The sequence below is a fragment of the Pundamilia nyererei genome, unplaced genomic scaffold, assembly GCF_000239375.1.
Source record: "Pundamilia nyererei isolate P.nyererei 1_Seehausen unplaced genomic scaffold, PunNye1.0 scaffold00505, whole genome shotgun sequence".
Lineage (NCBI taxonomy): Eukaryota > Metazoa > Chordata > Actinopteri > Cichliformes > Cichlidae > Pundamilia > Pundamilia nyererei.
Window position 1 is genome coordinate 174,307 of NW_005187906.1, and position 20,538 is coordinate 194,844.

At 43.5% G+C, this 20,538-nt stretch overlaps 1 protein-coding gene across 1 annotated transcript in view; it reads right to left on the reverse strand.

Annotated features, from left to right (window-relative positions):
* Positions 1-346: 346 nt before the first annotated feature.
* The window catches only part of LOC102204860 (AP-4 complex subunit beta-1-like), a 22,807-nt gene continuing 2,615 nt past the window's right edge, over positions 347-20,538 (reverse strand). Inside the window, exons 2-8 of the mRNA XM_005754093.1 lie at positions 16,433-16,544; positions 15,608-15,691; positions 15,380-15,483; positions 11,293-11,500; positions 10,893-11,207; positions 2,095-2,247; positions 347-865 (exon numbers count right to left, since the gene is read on the reverse strand). Of these exons, the coding sequence (XP_005754150.1) occupies positions 366-865; positions 2,095-2,247; positions 10,893-11,207; positions 11,293-11,500; positions 15,380-15,483; positions 15,608-15,691; positions 16,433-16,544 (1,476 nt within the window). The 3' untranslated portion in view covers positions 347-365. The remainder of the gene's footprint in view (positions 866-2,094; positions 2,248-10,892; positions 11,208-11,292; positions 11,501-15,379; positions 15,484-15,607; positions 15,692-16,432; positions 16,545-20,538) is intronic.

The following is a 20,538-nucleotide window of genomic DNA, read 5'->3' on the forward strand; positions in this document are numbered from 1 at the left end:
ACACCATGGGTAGGTAAGATAACATCATCACTGTATGTGTTTGTAGGTAAACAGTATTTATCAGCCGCTTTTGGTGCATTGGGACTGATCCACAATAGTGCCCCCATAAGGCCAAACATAGCCTGAACTGGGCTTAAAAAAAAAAAAATCCCCTGAGTTTACCTTACAACTTTTTGGTAGTTTTCTCTTAAAAGGGGGTAGTAACTGTCAGTTGCTTGTACTTTCCTGTTTTATTAGAATAACAATGCTTCATAAAGTTGGACCAGTTTTGAATGTATTTACTCCTTCAACATGCTGTTAGGCCCAGGCGGTGTGACAAATGAATGAATTTGGAAAGATGTAGATCAAAGGGGAAAAGTCTATTTTTAATCTTTCTCTGAGGACAGTGTGTTCAGTACAGTGATAAGGATTGTGAGAAACTGTCTCAGAGCGTCATCATCTTTTGGTTGCTGATTGAGAATCACTTTTATTCCCTCCTCCTCTTCCTGTCCATCTTCGCTCACCCTCAGCCTGTCAGCTGTTGCATCCATTTCCTTTCTCACCAGTTGGTCTTCTTTCCCCTCTGCTCCAGCTTCACTGTCAGCTGTGCATTTTTTTACTCCTGATTTCTGATTGGCTTCTCCAGTACATAGCAGCTCCCCCAGTATGAGCGTAGTGTTGGGTGCGTCCATGGAGTGGGAGCGCTGGGTGTGTGTGTACAGGTAGACCCTCCAGGGCAGCATATGCTGTGGCGTGAACGCCAGCGTCTGGATATTGACCAGCTGCATGGCAGCTTGGAGGCTTTGGGGAGAACAGTGAAGTACTGCTGGACACCGGACACATTCTTCTATCCACGCACAGTCAACCTCCTCTATTTTCTCAGCACCTTGTCACAACAACACAAGAAGTCACAACGATAGCTTTTAAATGTGGAGAAACACTGTAAAAACTGTGGGCAAAAGACCTGCAACTGACAAATAAAGTCTATCTCATCTCATCATCATCTCATCTAAATGTCAAATGTTCATGAAACAAGAGAAATCATAAATTTTAAAAAATTATTTTATTTTCTAAATCTATGTGCTGGAGACCTTATTACTCACTCAGAGTCAAGAAGAAAAAAAAAAAAGAAGCTGTCTGACTCTGACATTTAAAGCCATCTGAAGCCGGAGGTTTTCTCTCACACACAATACTTGTGGTGAGGTCACTGCAGATGATCACCATATGATAAAAAAGGTAAATGGATAATAATAAATGATAACTATTATTATTACAAGTTCATCATTGCTCATGCTGTAATGTACAAACAGTATTTAACTATAATTTTCAATAATGGTTTAAATATCCTGGCTATTTTCTCAAGAAACTAATTGTCATCTAAATGTACAGAAAACGAACAAACCACATTCATATTTGAAAGTTGTATCAATAAATTCATTCTTCTTACATGAGTAAAACAAGCATTTTCCATCATGAATCTATGCACTCATTATTCATACCTTTTTTGCAGTTTTTATCCACTTTGTGTGTTGTGTTTTGTTGTGTTTAGTGCTGACGTGGGACAGTTTTCCAATTTCATTGTACCATCATGCTAAGTATGACTGTGCAATGACAAAAAAGAGTTATGATCTCTCATGTTATTCGATAACCCATACTGATGAACCAGAACATTTTTGTTCGGTATAATTAGGTACAGTTAGGTATAATTAAGTGCTTTTACAGCCAAAAGTTTCAGTTTTGTTGTCTTATTTCCCTTTTAACTGAGGGCAGTGTTCTCATGGGAATATCTTAACTATCTGAGCTACAATACATCCCGACACATTCTAACATGCAGTGTGGGTTTCAGACCTTTATCACACAGTTGTGAGCCTTTCAAACATCAATTTGCCACAGCTTGACACTAATCAAATCTAAAGTATATCAGATTTGTAATTGAGTATATACACATTACTTTGGAGGAATTGGTATATTCCACCAACGGAGATTTCACACTCTTGTTAAAGATTTTTAGGAGGCCTACATGCTCCTTTTAACCACATTTGCTATCGAATAAAGAGGAAGCTTTAGCTATGAATCTCTGACTTTAATTTTCAATATAACCTTCCATTTCATTACCGCGTTCAGTATGCAAAGCCTGTCGCTGCAGCCACAGGTGCTCAAAGTCCTCTGGGCTGACAGCTGGGGAGAGGGACAAACTGAGAGGGGCTGCGATGCTGGAAGCCAGGACATTAGTGGAGGAGTCTGAACACCGCATGGCACTGTCTGATCCTAGAGAGGACATACAGAGACAAAGTAAGAGGAAGAAGGGGAGGATGAGGTTAAAAAACAACCAAGGAGGGTTTTAAGTATTATTAAGAATTATAGTAACACAACATTCTCAGACTCACTCACTCACTCACTCACTCACACACACACACACACACTCACACACACAACCCCTAAACCTACTAACTGATTGCAGTTCTTGCTGCCAAGGGTACCACAATAAAGCATTTGTGATAACTGGCAATCACTCATTCACATCACTGTGGGGGAATTTTGGCCACTCCTTTTTGTAGGATTGTTTTAATTCCGCCACCCTGCAGGGTTTTCCAGCATGTTTAAGGTTATGCCAAAGCATCTCAATAGGATTAAAATCTAGACTTTGACTAGGTCTCTCCAAATCCTTCATTGTTTGGGTTTTTTGTTTGGGTTTTTAGAGCCATTCAGAGGTGCTCAAGTGCACTTGGGTTATGCAGGTTTTGGGATAAGTGGGTTACGTGCATATAGTAATTTCTGGACTTTTGGCTTGCTTCCTGGACCACTTCAGGGCTTCATGGTTCCATCAGTTATAACTTCATTAAAAAACAAAAAAAAACAAAAGTTATAACACGTCATCCAAGTCTCATTAGTCCACAGAATATTTTCCCCAAAGCTAAAAAAGGAATTAATAAATAAAAAATATTTCTTTAAAAAGCAGCTCATCATACAACAATAACGACAGGTGAGGGTTTTCTCTGTTTGCGTTGTATTATTGTAGGGTGTAGCTAAGCCTTACTGATCTTGGCTGAAGACCCCGTGTTGTAAGTGTAAAAGGGTCAAGGCGATGAGGGAAAGTAACAAAAAGTGTCCAGGTCGGAAAAAGGAGACAAGGAGGCAAAAGAGACGGACAAGTTGCTATCACCATTTAAGGAAACAAACAAAACTCAAGCATTGGTCAATAAATTAAAAAGTAAGTCCAAAAAAAAAAAAAAAAAAAAAAAAAAAAAAAAGAGCAGTTCACTAGCTGCAACCGAGCAGCTCACTAGTTGCAACCACACAAATGGCACTCTGGCCCAGAGCTCACCTTTATCTGGGCTTACATCAGTAATTAAAAGTATTTGAGTCAACTGTGTAAAAGAGAAAGGTGGCACCTCAGGCAAAAGCGATTGTAGGACACGCCCATACAGGCACCTTCAGGAGGAGGCCCTGCTAGGGCTGTAACAGTTGCTTATGAGTATTATCTGATTGATGGAACATTCTGTCTAATATTGTGGGGTCTTTACCTAATATTGTTGTGAACTGGTGCAAAAGGAACAAAATGGAATTGAAACATGAATCTGAAGTGTCACAGCAAAGTTTTACACTAAATATGTGGGAAAGAGGTGCAACCTACAACACATCTCTAAATGGGCGACCGTGGCTCAGGGGGTTGGGAAGCGTATCTGTAACCAGAAGGTCGCCGGTTCGATCCCTGGGCTCTCTGTCCTGGTCGTTGTGTCCTTGGGCAAGACACTTTACCCTACCGCCTACTGGTGTTGGCCAGAGGGGCCGATGGCGCAATATGGCAGCCTTGCTTCTGTCAGTCTGCCCCAGGGCAGCTGTGGCTACAACCGTAGCTTGCCTCCACCAGTGTGTGAGAGTGAATGAATAGTGGCATTGTAAAGCGCTTTGGGTGCCTTGAAAAGTGCTATATAAATTCAATCCATTATTACTGCTCCAATTTTGTAATACCACTATAATTTTCAATTTTGGTTTAAGAACAAGACTTGAAATTGCTGCCGTTCCTTTCATGCAGTACACATACATTTTCCATTAGGTGAGGACATTTCCTTCTAGCAGAAAAACTGCAAAAATATCAGCAACTGAACCCGAATGACAATGTGTTGTTAAATAACCTTGATAACCTCCTGCAGACAGATTAGTCATTGTGTTTTGTGAGGCAGTGAAAGCAGAGTGCATGGCAACACTGCGCTGCAATGCAGTGCTCCATTAGAAATGTGCATACACATAACTTTTTGGTGACAGTATAAAAACTGTGAAAGTTAAATATGAATGTTTAAAGTAAATTAAGTTAACAGATAAAGATGGTGTCATGGACTCTTTAATATTTAGTGCAGTTTTTAGGTTTTATTTGTTGTCCTTCCTACTTACAGACATGTTAGACTACCTACCACATAACTAATAAGCATCATGACTTATGAGCATCTCCAAAGTGAGATCAGTGTGGCTTTACACTCATGTATAGCACTTACTTGTTTAAATACTCAAAGTGATCAGTTACCCCAGCATAGAAAGAGGATTTGTCATGGGAAATAATGTGTACTGTTTTGGTCAACAATACAGGCAGAAATAGAACCAGCTCTCAACTCAAGGGAAATGCTGCGGTGGGGCAATAAGATAGCTATGCATAAACAAACGCCCACAAAGCTCAATGAACTGATGCAACATGGTTAAGTAATATGAGAGACTAATACAAATAATACAGAAAATGATTATTATAAAGGTTATTGCTGGTAAAAGGCAATTCCAGAAGCTAGTGAGTCTACTTAGTTTTTCACAAGACTTCATGCGACTGTACTAATTTGTCTAGTGGGCTTTGAGCCTGTGTGAGGTAGCATAATGTAAGCAGCATCAGCAGACTATTTAAGTTTCTTTTAAGTATACTTTATTTCTGGCATCTCCATTCTACCATAAAACCAACCAACCAACCAACCTGGTAGGCAAAAATTCCACTTGCTTTATACAGGACTTTACACACACCTGAACCTCATTAGTCTCTACCACTGGGGGGAAAAAAATAGGTCAGACCAAACAATGCAATTCTAAACAAAGAATAGGAATATGATTATGCATGAAATTGACAAACTCATTTACTCAGCTAAATAGTCTGAGAAGTAAATCACTGCATACAATACAACTCAAAGGCTACTTTAAAGAAAATAAATAATACTATACATAATGAAAAGCCCTTCATTTGGTTACACCCAGTGATGCAATCAATGACCTCATGACCCTATATAAACAGGAAGTACTGGGGCGGCCCTTCCCACACACCTGGTTTAGATATAGGACCTGAATAAATGGACAAACGTGGTAAGTATAACCAAAGTAACATAAAGAAACATAATTTACTGGACATTTGCCTGTGAACAGAAGAAAATTCAAATGACCTGATGGATGGCCAAATGAAGCTTTCTGAAGCACTGAAGCTTGTATTGAAAAACGGTTCATTACTCGAAGCTTTTCAACAGTCCTCTCTGGTGACATCTGGTGGCCAAAAATATGAAAAGCCGCTTGAATCCACAAAATAAAACCAACTGCTTCATTAAGATTGCTCACTCTACAGAGTGGAATTCTGTCTGATATTGGGCCGCCAATGTGTTGCTTTGAACGTGTATTTTTTGGTGGTTAAAAAAAAAAGTCGTTTATTTGTTTAATAAATAATTTTGACCAGTAAACTCTCCTTGTTTAAACATGCACCATTGTGTGGTCTTTCTTTGCTTGTGAGTTCTTGATGTTGGTAAATACAATAATTGAAAAATACCACATTACATATAATATACATATGATAATGTACAACACATTATGGAGTATGCTTCTGCTGTGAGGTCCTGCCTCCATGCACTTATGCAATTAACCGCTAGAAAGGTATATATATAAATAATATTATATTAAGGAAATTTTCCCAGACATATTTTTGACCTGGGGGTAGAATTGATTGTGAACTGGAAAGGGAAAATGCTTATGAACTTGCAAATTAAAAACATGATGCATTTAAAGCAGCCCTTTTTCATTTTTATTTAAGAAGAGAATTTGTTCCACTGTGCAATGGCCGAACCTGTTCCTTTTCGTGGCGATAATTTCTCCTGCCTTAAGGAAAATCCCCTCACATGGACCAGAAGAGGCTGGAGCGCACAGAAACTGGTAGAGATGCAGTTATACAGTCTACCTGGGCCACACAAACTATTAGCTAAAGAGAATAAATAAATCCAATTGCTGCACATTTGGCAGACTAACATTTTCAGATTAATTAAACAATAAAATATATATTTTTACAACATTACATGCAAAGAGTCAAGTGGAAGTTTTTCTATAGTTCTTTAATGATATTTATATTATGGAAGCAGATTTTTGACATTTTACCTTTTTCCCTGTTTTCAGATATAATAAACACGCACAAAACAAAAGCAAATGACCAGAACACAAAGCTGGAAAACCCACCCGATTGACAAAAATCAACTCAAAATTCTCCCACACGACAGAACCTCCTCTATTCCTTGCTGGCTCCAAATCTCTCAGTGGAATGATCAGTGGTTCGCTATCTGTCACCATCAAAACACTCCACAAATCCTGCGAATGATTCACTTCCTTATAAACCATTGAATCAGATACCGAAGCAGTTAGGTTCTAAATGAAGCTTCGGACGTCACTGATCATGTGACTCTGGCTAAACGAATCAAGCTTCGACACAGTGCTTCTGAAGCAGTGTGTTGATTTTTTTGACACACGCACCGGAGCTTCAGCTTCAAGCGGGCCATCACTAGTTAGTAGTGTTTGCTTTAAAAAACATATGCATTGATATAATGAATGTAACTACTGCTACCACAAACAAACCCAGGATAGTGTGTTAAGCAAAGTTAAACCAGCAATGTCTAAAATAAAGCATTATGGTTGACTGTATAATAACAAGGAAATAAATTATCCATATGGTTAAGGGACAAGTGGTAAATGAGTTCATGCCTAATCACTTTGTCACAGCCAGTGATGCTATTTCATTATTTATTATGAGACATTAAGTCACAGTTACTAGATAAAGCCTCTCTCTATCTTTTTTTTTAAACCTTTAGTACATCACATACAATGCTTTTATGTATACCTGCACTCTTCAATATAAATACAACACTGCTGCTGTGTCGTAAAATCTTTTTATGATGCTTCTGTCATTGAGTTGTTGTGGACTTTGCTTTTAAAAGCACACTTCATTCAGGAAACAATAAAAATAAAATAACATTAAAAAAAAAAAAGAAAAATATAAAGGCAGGAGATGCCAACACTATACAGTTAGCCATAAAGTGAATTAGCTAAGCCAACAAACACCCAAGAATTTCACTCAAAGTTAGCCTGCACAGCAAAATTTACCAAACAATAGCAACGTGTGTGTGTGTGTGTGTGTGTGTGTGTGTGTGTGTGTGTGTGCGCATCTAGATATAAAACTAAGTTAAACCCTCTTTTTTTTTTGTTGCCTGTCCCATTTGGTTCTTTAGCCGTCAAAATTGTTGTCTGAAGACCAACAAGGATACCCAATGGATTTATTTTGCCAAATGGATCATTGCCGTATTGGTCCATTGGATCGACCTTCGTTTTTATTATTTATTTTATTTTATTTTCAGTTGTTACAGACGGGACAGACATGAGTGAGGGATAGGAAAGGGAGAAAGAAAGAGGAAGGAAAAGAAAAACAGAAGGGGAGAGGGACAGTGAGAAAGGGGGAAAAAAAATCTCCTGGATCACCTGTTGGGAGAAAAAGAATAGAAAACAAGCAAAAAAAAACAACAACAAAGCAACATACTAAACACAACACCATCACATTAGTCTAGCTAAGTGTAAACAGCAGTAAATACTAAATATTGAATGTTGTTGTGCAGCACGCAAGACAGACAGCGCACAATGTGCTTTGAAGTAGCAGCCAAGAAAGGTGTGATTTAAGTCTACGAACAGTGAACACCCATGTGCACACCTGTGTGGATCAACGCGCTTGCATTCAAATGGTTTCCCCATGTAATGGTATGCAAGAGGATGTAGAGAGCCATAGCCCTGTCCCACAGGGCATGAAGCAGGCATGGAGGAGATCCAGGCCCCAGACATCCAGAGGCCCCAGAGTGCGAGAGCCCAAGGAGGACCACCGGAGGGGCATCCGTGCCACCCTCATGGGAAGAGGGGTCACCCAGTAGCCACCCAGTGTGAAGACCCCATACCTCACTCCTCCCACTCATGTGTAGTGTTGCTGCGTGTTGCTCTAAAGTGCATTTAAAGCAAGGGAGAGCATGGTGCTGCTGCCAGAGAGCAGCAGGTATTAGCACGGCCCCTCCCGAGAACCCTCAATGTCTACATGGATTTAAAATTGAGAGGTGGGCACCGGCGCCAGAGGTAGGTTTGAATACACAGACCGTCCACTGGACGCCGTTAACGTGCCCACCCTCAAGGCCCTATATATATGTGTGTGTTATGAGAGTGTAAATAATGTGGATGCCTAAGTTGTGAGATAAAATTGAGGCACAGGTGGCCAGAAGAGGACGGGGGGGGGGGGGATGTCTCCCCTGCACCCTGGTGACACACCCGCACCCCAAGGCCCTACCTGTGTGGGTGGGTGTGGTGGAGCGGGAAGAGGGAGGTAGCTGGGATAGGGAGGAAAAGAAGGGAGGGGAGGATGCCCCTCTCTAGGGCCAGCTCCCCCGCTGACCCCAGTAGGCACCCCCGTCCTCTGGTACCCACCAAGGCAAGGGAGCCCAGGCCCATCCAGACCGGGGCCTACGGCAGCAGCACCGCCAAGCCCCACAGGACCCGGGGCAGCCCACCCTACCCCACCGCAGAGGAAACTGTACCCACCCCAACATTCAATCATCTCCCAGACAACACAAGACAACAACCTCCAGGTTAAGTTTATTCTCCACCTCTCCTATGTCTCTCCCCCACCTGCAGAGTGGACTCCTGCAAGGATGGAACAACCTCCCTGCCAGTTGAAGAGCCCCCCAGTTAGGCCGATGCACAAGAGGCCCCCTGCGCCAGGGCTGAGCCCCCGTGTTAGTTAAACCCTCTGAATGAAAGAGCTTATGATCATACAGAGTCACTAACCTTGACTACGGTAATGCAATAAGTAAAGCTATACTCCCACACCCAGTGACTATGGCTATGAGCTCGACTTTCCTGTGATCAAAATGTGAACTTAGACAGATATATGTGTGCTTTGATTGTGGTTGATTGGGCTCACAAGCTTGTCGTGGTCTTTGAATGTTTCCCTTGTTAGTGAGAGACTATTCTTCTATTGGTTTAGTGCACCTCTTCCCCAACTATGACATCATAGATGGCTTCAAACTGTTCTTCACTCTGCCCTCACATTTTTACATATTAAATGCCGTGGAACAGCATAAGGAGGAACGTCCTAAACTTTGACAGTAAAACATTAAACCCACAAAATCACACTAAACACAGGCGTGGAAAATCCTGTCAGATTTGTTTAGAGAAAATTTTAATTAGAACAATTTAAAAGAAAGAAAGTGAAGAATCATAAATGGAAAGTTGTGTGGTTGAGAATCTGCAGGTGGCCATACAGAATCCAAGGCTTCTGTAAAAGTAAGATTTATTTTCCAGCAGTGGGGAGAAGAATGTTTTAGCCACAACATGTAAAAACACTGCCCCATGGTAAAACAAACATATGGGAGTTTGAAAGACATCATCCAGAACAACATTCCTGACAAGCCAGAAACCAACCAACCTTCCAAGAACTACACCATCCCTCATTTGGACAAAGTATTAGCCCCTGACTCATTTCAAACATTTAATTAGGTAGAAACTCATCCTGGTGCTAAAAATTGTCACAGGCGACTAATTTAAAAGTATAGAATATCCGAACAGTGCTTTAGTGGCCTTTCCTCCAACATCAACTTCAGGTAGTGGACATGCTGAAAGGTTGATACGACTCCTCTTACCCTCAAAAGGGAGTTCTTGTTGCTTCACAAAGATAACACAAGCAAACAATTCACATCTACTTTATTTTTATAACCCCACCCTGCAGAGTCCAGACGCTAGCAGTGTGCTTCTGTGAATGGAATACCTGTCAGCTGGATAGGAACAAATCTTTATACCGATTTAAAATATCCACAGTCCTGGTGGATGAATCTTAAGGACCTAATGATGGTCATTCTTCAGGACTAAAATGTTAAGTTTTACAGAGCTTAGCCTCGTTTATTTGAGGGTTGTCCCAAATGTCCAACGGTGACAAGATGATTTGGAAATATCTGCTAGGAAGCAAGTCAGGTTTACTAAACGATTTATGTTGTGTACACGGAAGCCTTTGCATCTTCTACAACCCTCACTGCTTCACCTGAGTGAAGTAATCGTGTCCTTTACTATGTAGATCTAAAGCAGGCACACAGCCACACAAACACCAAACAAACAGAACTGAATTTAAAAATGTAGACGATCCATTAAGTGTAATCTTAAAAGAAAATGTAAGACAATTAAAACATTTCAGAGTCATTATTATGCCTCAGAAAAAGTTCATAAAAGAAACCCAACTTCATTATAAGTCGTTAGCATTTTTAAATCCTATTTTCTATGCAAGAGGTGACACAGGAAACTCAACTGAAGGGAATATTTGAACAGAACAAATTTGTATAACCAAATTCTTTGGTTTAAATATATGCTGGTCTCTGTCAGCAAGTCTTCCTGATGGTGAATTGGCATGAACATTATAAGGAAGTAATTTTAATAGTTTGTTTTTAAGACTCCATTGGATTTTTATTTTAGAACAGGCATTTTGTTTAAATGTGAAAAACATTTGCGCTGTGCACAGCACAGCCAAGGCTTGCCACTGACTATTTAGTCAGTGGCAAGCTTTCAAAAATCAGCCAATCAGATTTTCAAAGCAGAAGGATTTCAGTGTCATGACTCACCTGAATCAACCTCCTCAATGTGACTACAGCTCAGTGTGTCTGATAGGTCGGCATTTGGCTTGGGGTTATAGGTCACGTGTTCGGGGCTTCCCCTGCTGTCTGACTCGGCCTCTACAGCACCCTGGCTCAGAGGCTCCAACGTGTTAAAGCAGCGTGCCCACTGGCTGACAGGCTTGGCGGGACGCCCAATCAGAACACCCAGAGAGGGATCTGACCTCCGACCTTGAAGGACCTCGCGTGTCTTTTCTATCCCACAATGAAGCAGGCGATAGTAGAGAAGAGCCTGATCACGCACGCACATGTCTGTCTCCTCCTCTGGAAAACACAAGGGCATAAAAAATTTTCTATTTTTATCATGATCTGTCTGTATACACATATGTGAACACACATAAACACAAACCTATGCAGTAGTGCAGCAGTCTTCCCAGCATGTCTTGTGTCTCAGCAGGCCGACACAGGAAAAGTCTCATGGTGGCTGTCAGCAGCTCCATCTTGATTCCCAGAGAAGCCTCGCTTCTCACTCTATCGATGAACACTTCCAAAGTGTAGGGGGCAGTGGAAATTCGCTCCCCATACACACCCAGCAACCAGAGCAAAGCCTGCCTGCCCTAGTGAAGGAGGCAGTGGAATATTTAGATCTAAGTCTAGTCAACAGAAGTGGGTTCACTGTCGTCCAATATAACTACCAAGAAATGCTTGGTAGTATAATTACCCAGTGCCAAGCTTGTTTTATCTCCTCAAAAGACAGTTCTACTCCAAAGTACAGTTCTGAAATATATCTGCATTTCTACTTCATGCATTTATTACACCCCCAACTCCAAAAGAATGCGTTCAGTCGTTATAATGGGGGAAACTATGCAGAAAAAAGTTCTTGTACTGGGCTGCTGTAGAATACTGCCAAGTTTGCCATTATAACATTGGAGCATATGGCGACTATCTCACTTCATTTGCCACCCCTTGATATTTCAGCGGTCTAAAAGAAAGTTTCAAGGATTTTTTTCTATACGTCAGTGTGAATAAGAGAGCAGCCGCAAGCAGCGCAGTGAGAGCAGATATTTTCAATCTGATTATCTCAGCTACATGGTTCTGGCATTAAGCACATGGGACAGGTAATGAAAAATTAAAACAGCTTGTTTCAGACAAATGAACTTAGTGCCCTGCTAACAAGGATTAGTTTCAACTGCAAATTAGAGCAGGGCAATATGGCCAAAAATATTTATCACGATATATATTTGAAAATTTGCGATAACGATATAACTGACGATACAATTGATGCGAGACAAAATACAACTCCACAACATTACTAGCGCAAAAAGACAACCTTCCATTTATTTTCACTTAAACAAGAAGCTGGTTTTTATGTACATTAAAGCTTTATAAAAATGTAACAGTGCAAATGCAAATTCCTTGCTGAAAGTTTAACCAAAAGGCATTTCCAGTAGAAATGGGCTGACATATCTTGAGCATAACCATGTATAATATCCACTGAAGTTAAAAAGAGATGCTTTGCAACATTAAACTGCAGTATGCAGTACGTATTTTTCGGACCATAAGGTGCACGGGATTATAAGACACATTAAGCGAAACAAAGCAGTCAGATAAATCAAACTTTATTAAACTCATTCTTCTTGCTTCCTCCACTTCTGTACCATTGATTCATTAATGTTGAATTCTCTGGCAGCTGCTCTATTCCCATGTTGTTGCAGTATATTAATGACTAACCTCATATTGTGGATGGATTATTTCAGTTGTTCTCCTGACTGAAGTTTGGTCCGTTTACAGCATCCTGCCATGCGATTGCATTAGTCTCTAACTATCAGGAACCTTAACGTTAACTTTTATAAGTGGAAAAGTGTTAGTGTTCGTTCTCCAGCTTCACTGTTTATGTTATGCTAACATAGCTGTGTCGCTAGCGATCACGTAGCACATCATTATATACCAACTAGCCCAACTTCAGTAACCCTACAAACGTCACTGCTGTTTAGTTTCCTGTCTTCATTTATGTTGGAAGTGATAGCAGAGCTGTACGTTTGAATTTTTTCAGAAATCTCTCAGTCAGAACATGCAATATCATGCTTAGGTAACTAGCGAGCTAACTTCTGCTAGCTTCCTGCTAACTTCTAACTCCGTTAAATGTAATAAATTTTGTTTTCATGGATGCCTGGAAGTTAAACTTCATAGTTACACCTGGTAAAGCAGCAATGCTGATCGTTTTATTAAAGATGAAAGAATTTAGACAGTTTTTAACTCTCAGTGATGCTGCAGTGTTCGTTTGACCAGAAGCATACGGAGTTTAGGACCCAGATTACTCCCACATTTAAGAGCATCTTAGTCTGACAAATACGACAATAACGACGGCCGCTTGCATGTTCTGCAAAGAAATGTGCTTTGTTGTGTATCTGACGGACAAACACCAAACCAGTTCCACATCACTGAAGTTGCACCATTTTTACAAACCAATTCTGGTTCATCTGTTTCACTCAACAATCGGCCATGTGCGTATGAAAACAAAGGCACTGCACATGTGCGTTTTACTCATATTCTATCGCGATATTTCATTTTCCTATCGTTGCCTAACATTATACCGGTATTACCGTGAACGTTATAATATGGCCCAGCCCTACTGTGAATCATATACAACTACCAGAAACCAGAGTTGCAGAATAACAATAGGAACTCATTAGAATATATCTACTTTAATGGGGGAATCTGGTAATTTCACTTGCACTTAGCATGAAAAGAAACCTGGCATCAATTCAAATACTTTGGAGGCAATCACTGACCAGAAAATCACGTAATTTGTTCCCATTTCTTCACTTTAAACTATGTTTCATAAATTGTGTTTAAAGATAAGATAGCTTGATTAGCATAAAATTATATGAAACAAAGAAGTTGTTGGCCTAAAAACTAGCTACGACAGATGAACAATATCTGAATGTCAAGACATAAGTAGAAGTGCAGCAGATCTGACCAGACATAGGACCTGAGAGATGCATCTGGGCTTTTGACTGCTCCATTAATTGTTGACTCATTCAGAAAGTCCTTTATAAAGGAAAGTAAAGAGGAAGAAAAGGCTGAAGAACAAACTGCACAATAACTAGACTGACAATCAGTGGCAACAGGTCTTATTGTGGCTACTCCATAACCAACGGCTGTGGCAGGCTAAACGTGGGTACTGAAGATGTGCATCAGTAAACAAATAAAATGCACTTCTGAGCTGTTTTTTCTACTTATTTAACCATTACACTGTCCAAACCACAAGTCAGTACAAGGGATCCAAAAAAAACCCAAATGCACAGACTCCACAAACAAATACAACTGTTGCACCAATTATTACACCAAACTGCAGCAACAAATTGTGTATCAAACTGCAGTCAACTGAAAGTTTCACCTTATGCTCACCCTACCTTTCTACTAATCAAACAATATATGAGGTGAACAGGTGGGTGCAACCACCATTGTTGCCTAGTCACACCCCACAACTGTGCACCAAAACACGTGCTTTCGCATTCTAAACCAACGCATTTGTGCCCCAAAAGGAAAAACTCACACACGGCAAGTGAAATTTGAAATGTATGATTGAAATCATTTTCAAAATGCGCAGAGAAGATTAGGAGAGAGATACAACAGTGAGAGTCTACAGCTGTAAAGCACAATGGAGGTTTGTGACTACATTTGAGCAAATGATGTTGGAAATCTTGTCAGAACCGATGGACTTATGAAGACAGAACATTACCGTCAGATTTAGAGCCTTCGTGTAATAGCATCTGATTGGCAACAGATTCATTTTTCGGCACGACAGTGATCCCAAACACAATGCCAGTCCAGCAAAAAACATACCTGAATAGAAAAACATGTCTGGGTCTCCCCCAGAGCCCAGACCTTAACATTACTGAAGTAGAGAACAGCCAACATCAAAGAAGAGCTTTAAATGTTCCTAAAGAAGCCTGGAGAACTATTCCTGAAGACTCATGTTGAAGAATAAAGCTGATTACACCAAATATTGACTTTCAGGCTCCTTAGAATTGTACAAACCCCGTTTTTACCTTATTTACTATATTTCTGTGTTTGTTTGCACGTTTCAATAAAGCGCTGAACCTAGTTCGCTGTTTTCTACCAAAATATGAAAGAGAGGCTCATGAACTTTGCACAGTGCTCTATACCCTATATAAGAGGATAGAGAAAATGAAAAAAATTATTAATGGATGCTTGGGATTATGTTCACCAACTTGACCATAACTGAAATATATCGTTACAACAGACTGAAATAACTTTGCAGAATTATGAAAGTAAATTAAAATTTCAGCATATAAAATAAAATACCATGATATTGCCCTGTAGAATAAAAAAAAGTTTCTGTTAAGTCTATTTCTGATAATACTTTTGCCAATTTGTATTTTCAAAACAGGACATCTACAGCACATACTCATTTATGGCATGATATTGTTTTTTCTTGCACTCAGTATATAGGTATGGCAGGATCTAACCTGGATATCCTGCAGTGTTTCCTCGCAGCCATCCAGTGCAAGGCACACAGTGTCGCTACACTGGGGACACACCCAGACCAGGTCACGCATTGTCTGCACCACCGCTGAGAAGGGTAGCAGGAGAGTAGAGAGACAAAAAGTGTGGTGAAAGAGTAAAAAACCAGTTCATGAAGCTGTTTGTGTGTATACTGTACTGTATGTGGGAGGTTGTGGAACTGATGTTTTTACCAGAAGTGATATGATCCTGTTTGAGTCCAAGCAGCCCAGTGAGGATTTGTAGACATCTGTCGCTGTAGCTGCGTCCAATACGACCTACATACAATAAAGGCAAACACAGGGCATTAGAGTGACTGATCAAACACATGGATAATGAAATTTTAGAACCTGAGCATGTTCTACACAGAAAATGCAGCACGTTGTGTATTCTTATCCTTAATAAAAGGGATGTCTTGTTTTTTTGCTTATTATTTACTTATTGTCAGACAAATGGGTTAACATTTCGCATTTCAGGAAGGCTGAAAACAAATGAATGTAGAAACTCCATTTGGAAAGAGTGTGTCTACTGGTGTGTAAGATTAACATTAACATCAGCAATTTAAATTTGAAATGAAAAGCAGTTACATTTAGAGAAAAAAATCCTTTAATTCGTAGCTCATAACACAATGAGTCTGGGTAGTGGAACCACAGAGCTGGAATGGTCTTGGTCCCAAACTTTGGTGCTTATAGCGAGATAAAATGTTTTCTATTCAGTTGTTTCAATTTCAACATATACTTCACACACACAGGTTCGGGAACACAGCAAAAACATGAAGGCTTATAAATATAAACCAGCCTTCATTTAATACAGTATGAACAGAGTAAGACAAAACATTTGAATATCAGGATGTGCTACTAAATCCATATTATTTACAATCTAGTGCTCCTAATCACTACACCCTCATTAATACAGCAGTCTCTACCTGAAGAAAAAAAAACTACAATAGTAGACACAACAGAGCCTGAGTGTCAAATTACATAATACTGGCACACAGCAGCATGTGTGAACATGTTTACCTATTGCTGAGATTGCAGCCTGGGCAGTGTCAGTGTTGACATCAGTGCAGTATCCTTTCAGCTCATCCAGTATCATTGCTACGTTCTCGTCATTCACCAGCTCTACCAGCACCTGCAACACACAGCAGCTGAAGCTATAATACTGTCAAAGGATCGCCTCCAGCTGCTAACACTGGGTACTAACTGTGGACTTGTGAAAAAAAGTAGTAATGCAAAAAGCTAAAAATCCAACTCTTGGGGCTTGCTTCAAGATTAAGCTAATCCTTTTGGATATTAACATGTCCAAAGTTAGGAGTACGGCATGGACTGTCTGTTAGGTTTTACCTCCATTAATGGGGTCACTATGAAGCTTCAAAATGCACTCCCAAAAACCAAAGGCTAACATCAAAGTGGCTATGGCCATCTTTTATTTACTGTCTATGCCAAAGTATATACATGTGTGGCGGAGGTGTGGTCCTGGGCGCGTCTGCAGGGGAGGAGTGGTGCAGTGGGCTCAACGGGGCGGTGCTGGAGATGCCGGTGAGAACAGCTGATGGCGATTTGGACTGATAATGGTTTCCTTCCCTTTTTATAGTGAGACGGAGAGGAGCGGAAAGAGAGGGAAATCAGCTGGGACCGACAGCTGTCAGACTGTGTTCAGTCATAACCTGAGAAAATTGTAAATAAATGTGGAACCTGGTGATAAAGACCTGTGTGTGTGTGTACCTGTGTATAGTGCATTTCACAAGTGGTGCCGAAACCCTGTGTCCAGCCGGCGTGGGGATGTCCGACCCACAGGCTGCGCCGCCCGCCCAGCCTTTGCAGTTTCTGGCGCAGATTCTGGCGAAGATGGCGAAGATGAGCCAGGACCAGGCGGCGGTCCAGCGGGCTCACCTGGCTGCGCTGCAGGAGCAGACGGACCGGCAGACGCTGGTTCTGGAGCGGCTGGTTGGAGCCGCTGCTCCGCCGAAGCCTCCACCGCTGTCAGTGGCGATGCCCCGGATGGGGGACGGGGACGACCCCCAGGTTTTCCTGGGGACTTTTCGTGCCACGGCGGAGGCCTGTCAGTGGCCGCAGGTGGAGTGGGCTCCACGTTTGCTTCCTCTGCTGTCGGGGGAGGCTCAGACGGCGGCCCTGAGTCTGCCGCCGACCTCGAGGAGCAGCTTCCAGGACGTGAGCCGGGCGGTGGTGGACAGGATGGGGCTCACCGCTGAGGACCATCGCCGGCGGTTCCGGGCCTGTCGGCTAGCCGCGGCAGATCGGCCGTTTGCTTGGGCCCGGAAGCTGCACGACGTGGCGGTGCGCTGGCTGCAGCCGGGATCGTCAGAGGGCGAGACGCTGCTGGTGGACAAGGTGGTGCTGGAGCAGTTCATGGAGGGGCTGCCTGCAGAGACGGCGAGATGGGTCAGGTGCCACCGTCCCGCGAGTCTGGAGGTGGCGGTAACGTTGGCGGAGGACCACCTTGCCGCTAGAGCGGGGGAACCCGGGGACGGCGGCCGGAGGCCGAGCAAACAAGCCCCAGTGCCGGCACCAAGGCGCCGGGTACCTGCGCCGGGGCAGGCAGAGCGGGCGCCGGCGCTGAGCCCCACTAATCCTTTTGCTGCGTTTGTGCCTTCCCAGGGATCAGACATGAGCAGTGCCGCCCCTGAGCCACGGAAAACAGCGCAGACGCCGGGGCAGGAGTGCGGGCAACCGGGACACCTGAGGAGGAACTGTCCTCTGATGGAGGTGGGGCAGGTGTTCCGCGTTGCCGGTGCCCCAGCACCCTCTTCCGGTCCAGGAGGGACGTACAGCCTTCCGGTAAGGACTCGAGGGGGTATACGCCATGCTTTGGTGGACACGGGCTGCACGCAGACCCTCGTGCACCAAGGCTTGGTTCGCCCCGGGGCATTGCTGGAGGCAGAATGGGTGGAGGTGAAGTGTGTTCATGGTGATGTTCACAGGTATCCCATAGTGCCGCTGTTATTAAAGTATAAGGGCAAAACGCATAGGGTAACGGCTGCGGTTAGCCCGCGCCTGTCGCATCCCCTAATTCTGGGCACGAATTAGCCGGGGTTTCATCATCTGTTGGGACAGTATGCGGGAAATACCGATCACGACCGTTAGTAGCATGTAGTGTCTGCGCGGCGCTCAGCGGTGATGCGGGGTCGTCCGACACTGACTCCAGGGAGGGGGAGACGGCGGGTCCTTCATGGGAAGCCCCGCCGGCTCCGGAGGTTTCCCCCATGGGTGATTTCCCACTGGAGCAGTCTCGTGATGACACCCTACGCTCAGCCTTTGACCAGGTGATTGAGATTGATGGTCACGTGGTGCGCCCTGAAGCCGTGCGGACCTACCCGCGCTTCATTTTATCAAAAGATAGGTTATATCGAGTGAGTCGTGACACTCGCACGGAGGAGACACACACCCAGTTGTTGGTGCTGCAGGGCCGCCGGGAAACGATTTTCCAGGCGGCTCATTATAACCCCATGGCAGGGCATATGGGATACAAAAAAACTCTGGAGCGAATAACGGCTCGATTTTATTGGCCGGGCATCCGAGCGGATGTGCGCCGCTGGTGCGCGTCCTGCCCGGACTGCCAACTTGTTAATCAGCCGGCCATACCAAAAGCGCCTTTGCGCCCGCTCCCACTCATAGAGGTCCCGTTTGAGCGCATTGGCATGGACCTCATCGGGCCGTTTCATCGGAGTGCACGAGGCTACCGCTTTGTATTAGTCCTGGTGGATTATGCAACGCGGTACCCGGAAGCAGTCCCGCTGCGCACCATCTCTGCAAAGAGTGTGGTGCAGGCACTGTTTCAGGTCATCTCCCGAGTCGGAATCCCGAAAGAGATACTGACTGACCAGGGCACGTCGTTTATGTCTCGTACACTGCGGGAACTGTACGAATTACTGGGCATTAAATCTATTCGGACCAGCGTCTACCACCCTCAGACGGATGGGCTGGTGGAGCAGCTGAATAAGACTTTAAAGTCCATGATTCGTAAGTTCATTAACGAGGATGAACGCAATTGGGATCGCTGGCTAGACCCTCTGTTATTTGCAGTGCGGGAGGTGCCCCAGGCCTCCACGGGATTTTCTCCCTTTGAACTGCTGTTCGGCAGGAAGCCACGTGAGGTGCTCGACCTGATTAAAGAAAGCTGGGAGGACGGTCCGAGCCCCGCTAAGAATGAGATTCAGTACGTGTTGGACCTGACAGCGAAACTCCACACTTTGGGGAGGTTGTCACGGGAGAATTTGCTCCAGGCTCAGCAGCGTCAGCAACGCCTGTATGACAGAGGGGCTAGACTCAGGCAATTTTCACCGGGAGACAAAGTGCTTGTATTACTCCCTTCTTCCAGCTCGAAGTTGCTCGCCAAGTGGCAAGGACCCTTTGTGGTCACACGGCGAGTTGGGGACGTTGACTATGAGGTCGCTCAGTCGGACAGGGGAGGGGCCACGCAGATTTATCACCTCAATCTCCTTAAAGAGTGGAGAGAGGTTGAAACCGCTTCTCTGGTAAGCCTGGTTAAGGAGAGAGATGAGTTGGGGCCGGAGGTGCCAAATTCCATCATCCCCGCCTCTCTCCCTTGTGATGACCACCTCACACAGGCCCAGATAGCGGACGTTGTCGCGTTACAACAGCGGTTTGCAGATGTGTTCTCCCCCCTGCCAGGCCGAACGTCTCTCATTGAGCATCATTTTGTAACGCAGCCTGGCGTGACGGTGCGTTCACGGCCCTACAGGCTTCCTGAGCATAAACGGCAAATCGTTCAGAGGGAATTGGCTGAAATGCTGAAAATGGGAGTGATAGAAGAGTCGCACAGCGCCTGGTGTAGCCCCATCTTTCTTGTGGTGAAAAAGGATGGGTCTATATGGTTCTGTGTCGACTATCGCAAGGTGAATGAAGTGTCACGTTTTGATGCCTATCGACGAGCTCCTGGATCGGCTGGGCACGGCCCGTTTTCTCACGACACTGGATTTAACCAAGGGCTACTGGCAGGTTCCCTTGTCTGTCGAGTCCAGGGAGAAAACGGCCTTCTCCACTCCGTACGGGTTGTACCAATTCGTTACGCTTCCGTTCGGCTTGTTCGGAGCCCCAACCACCTTTCAGCGCCTCATGGACCGGGTGCTGCGTCCGCACGCTGC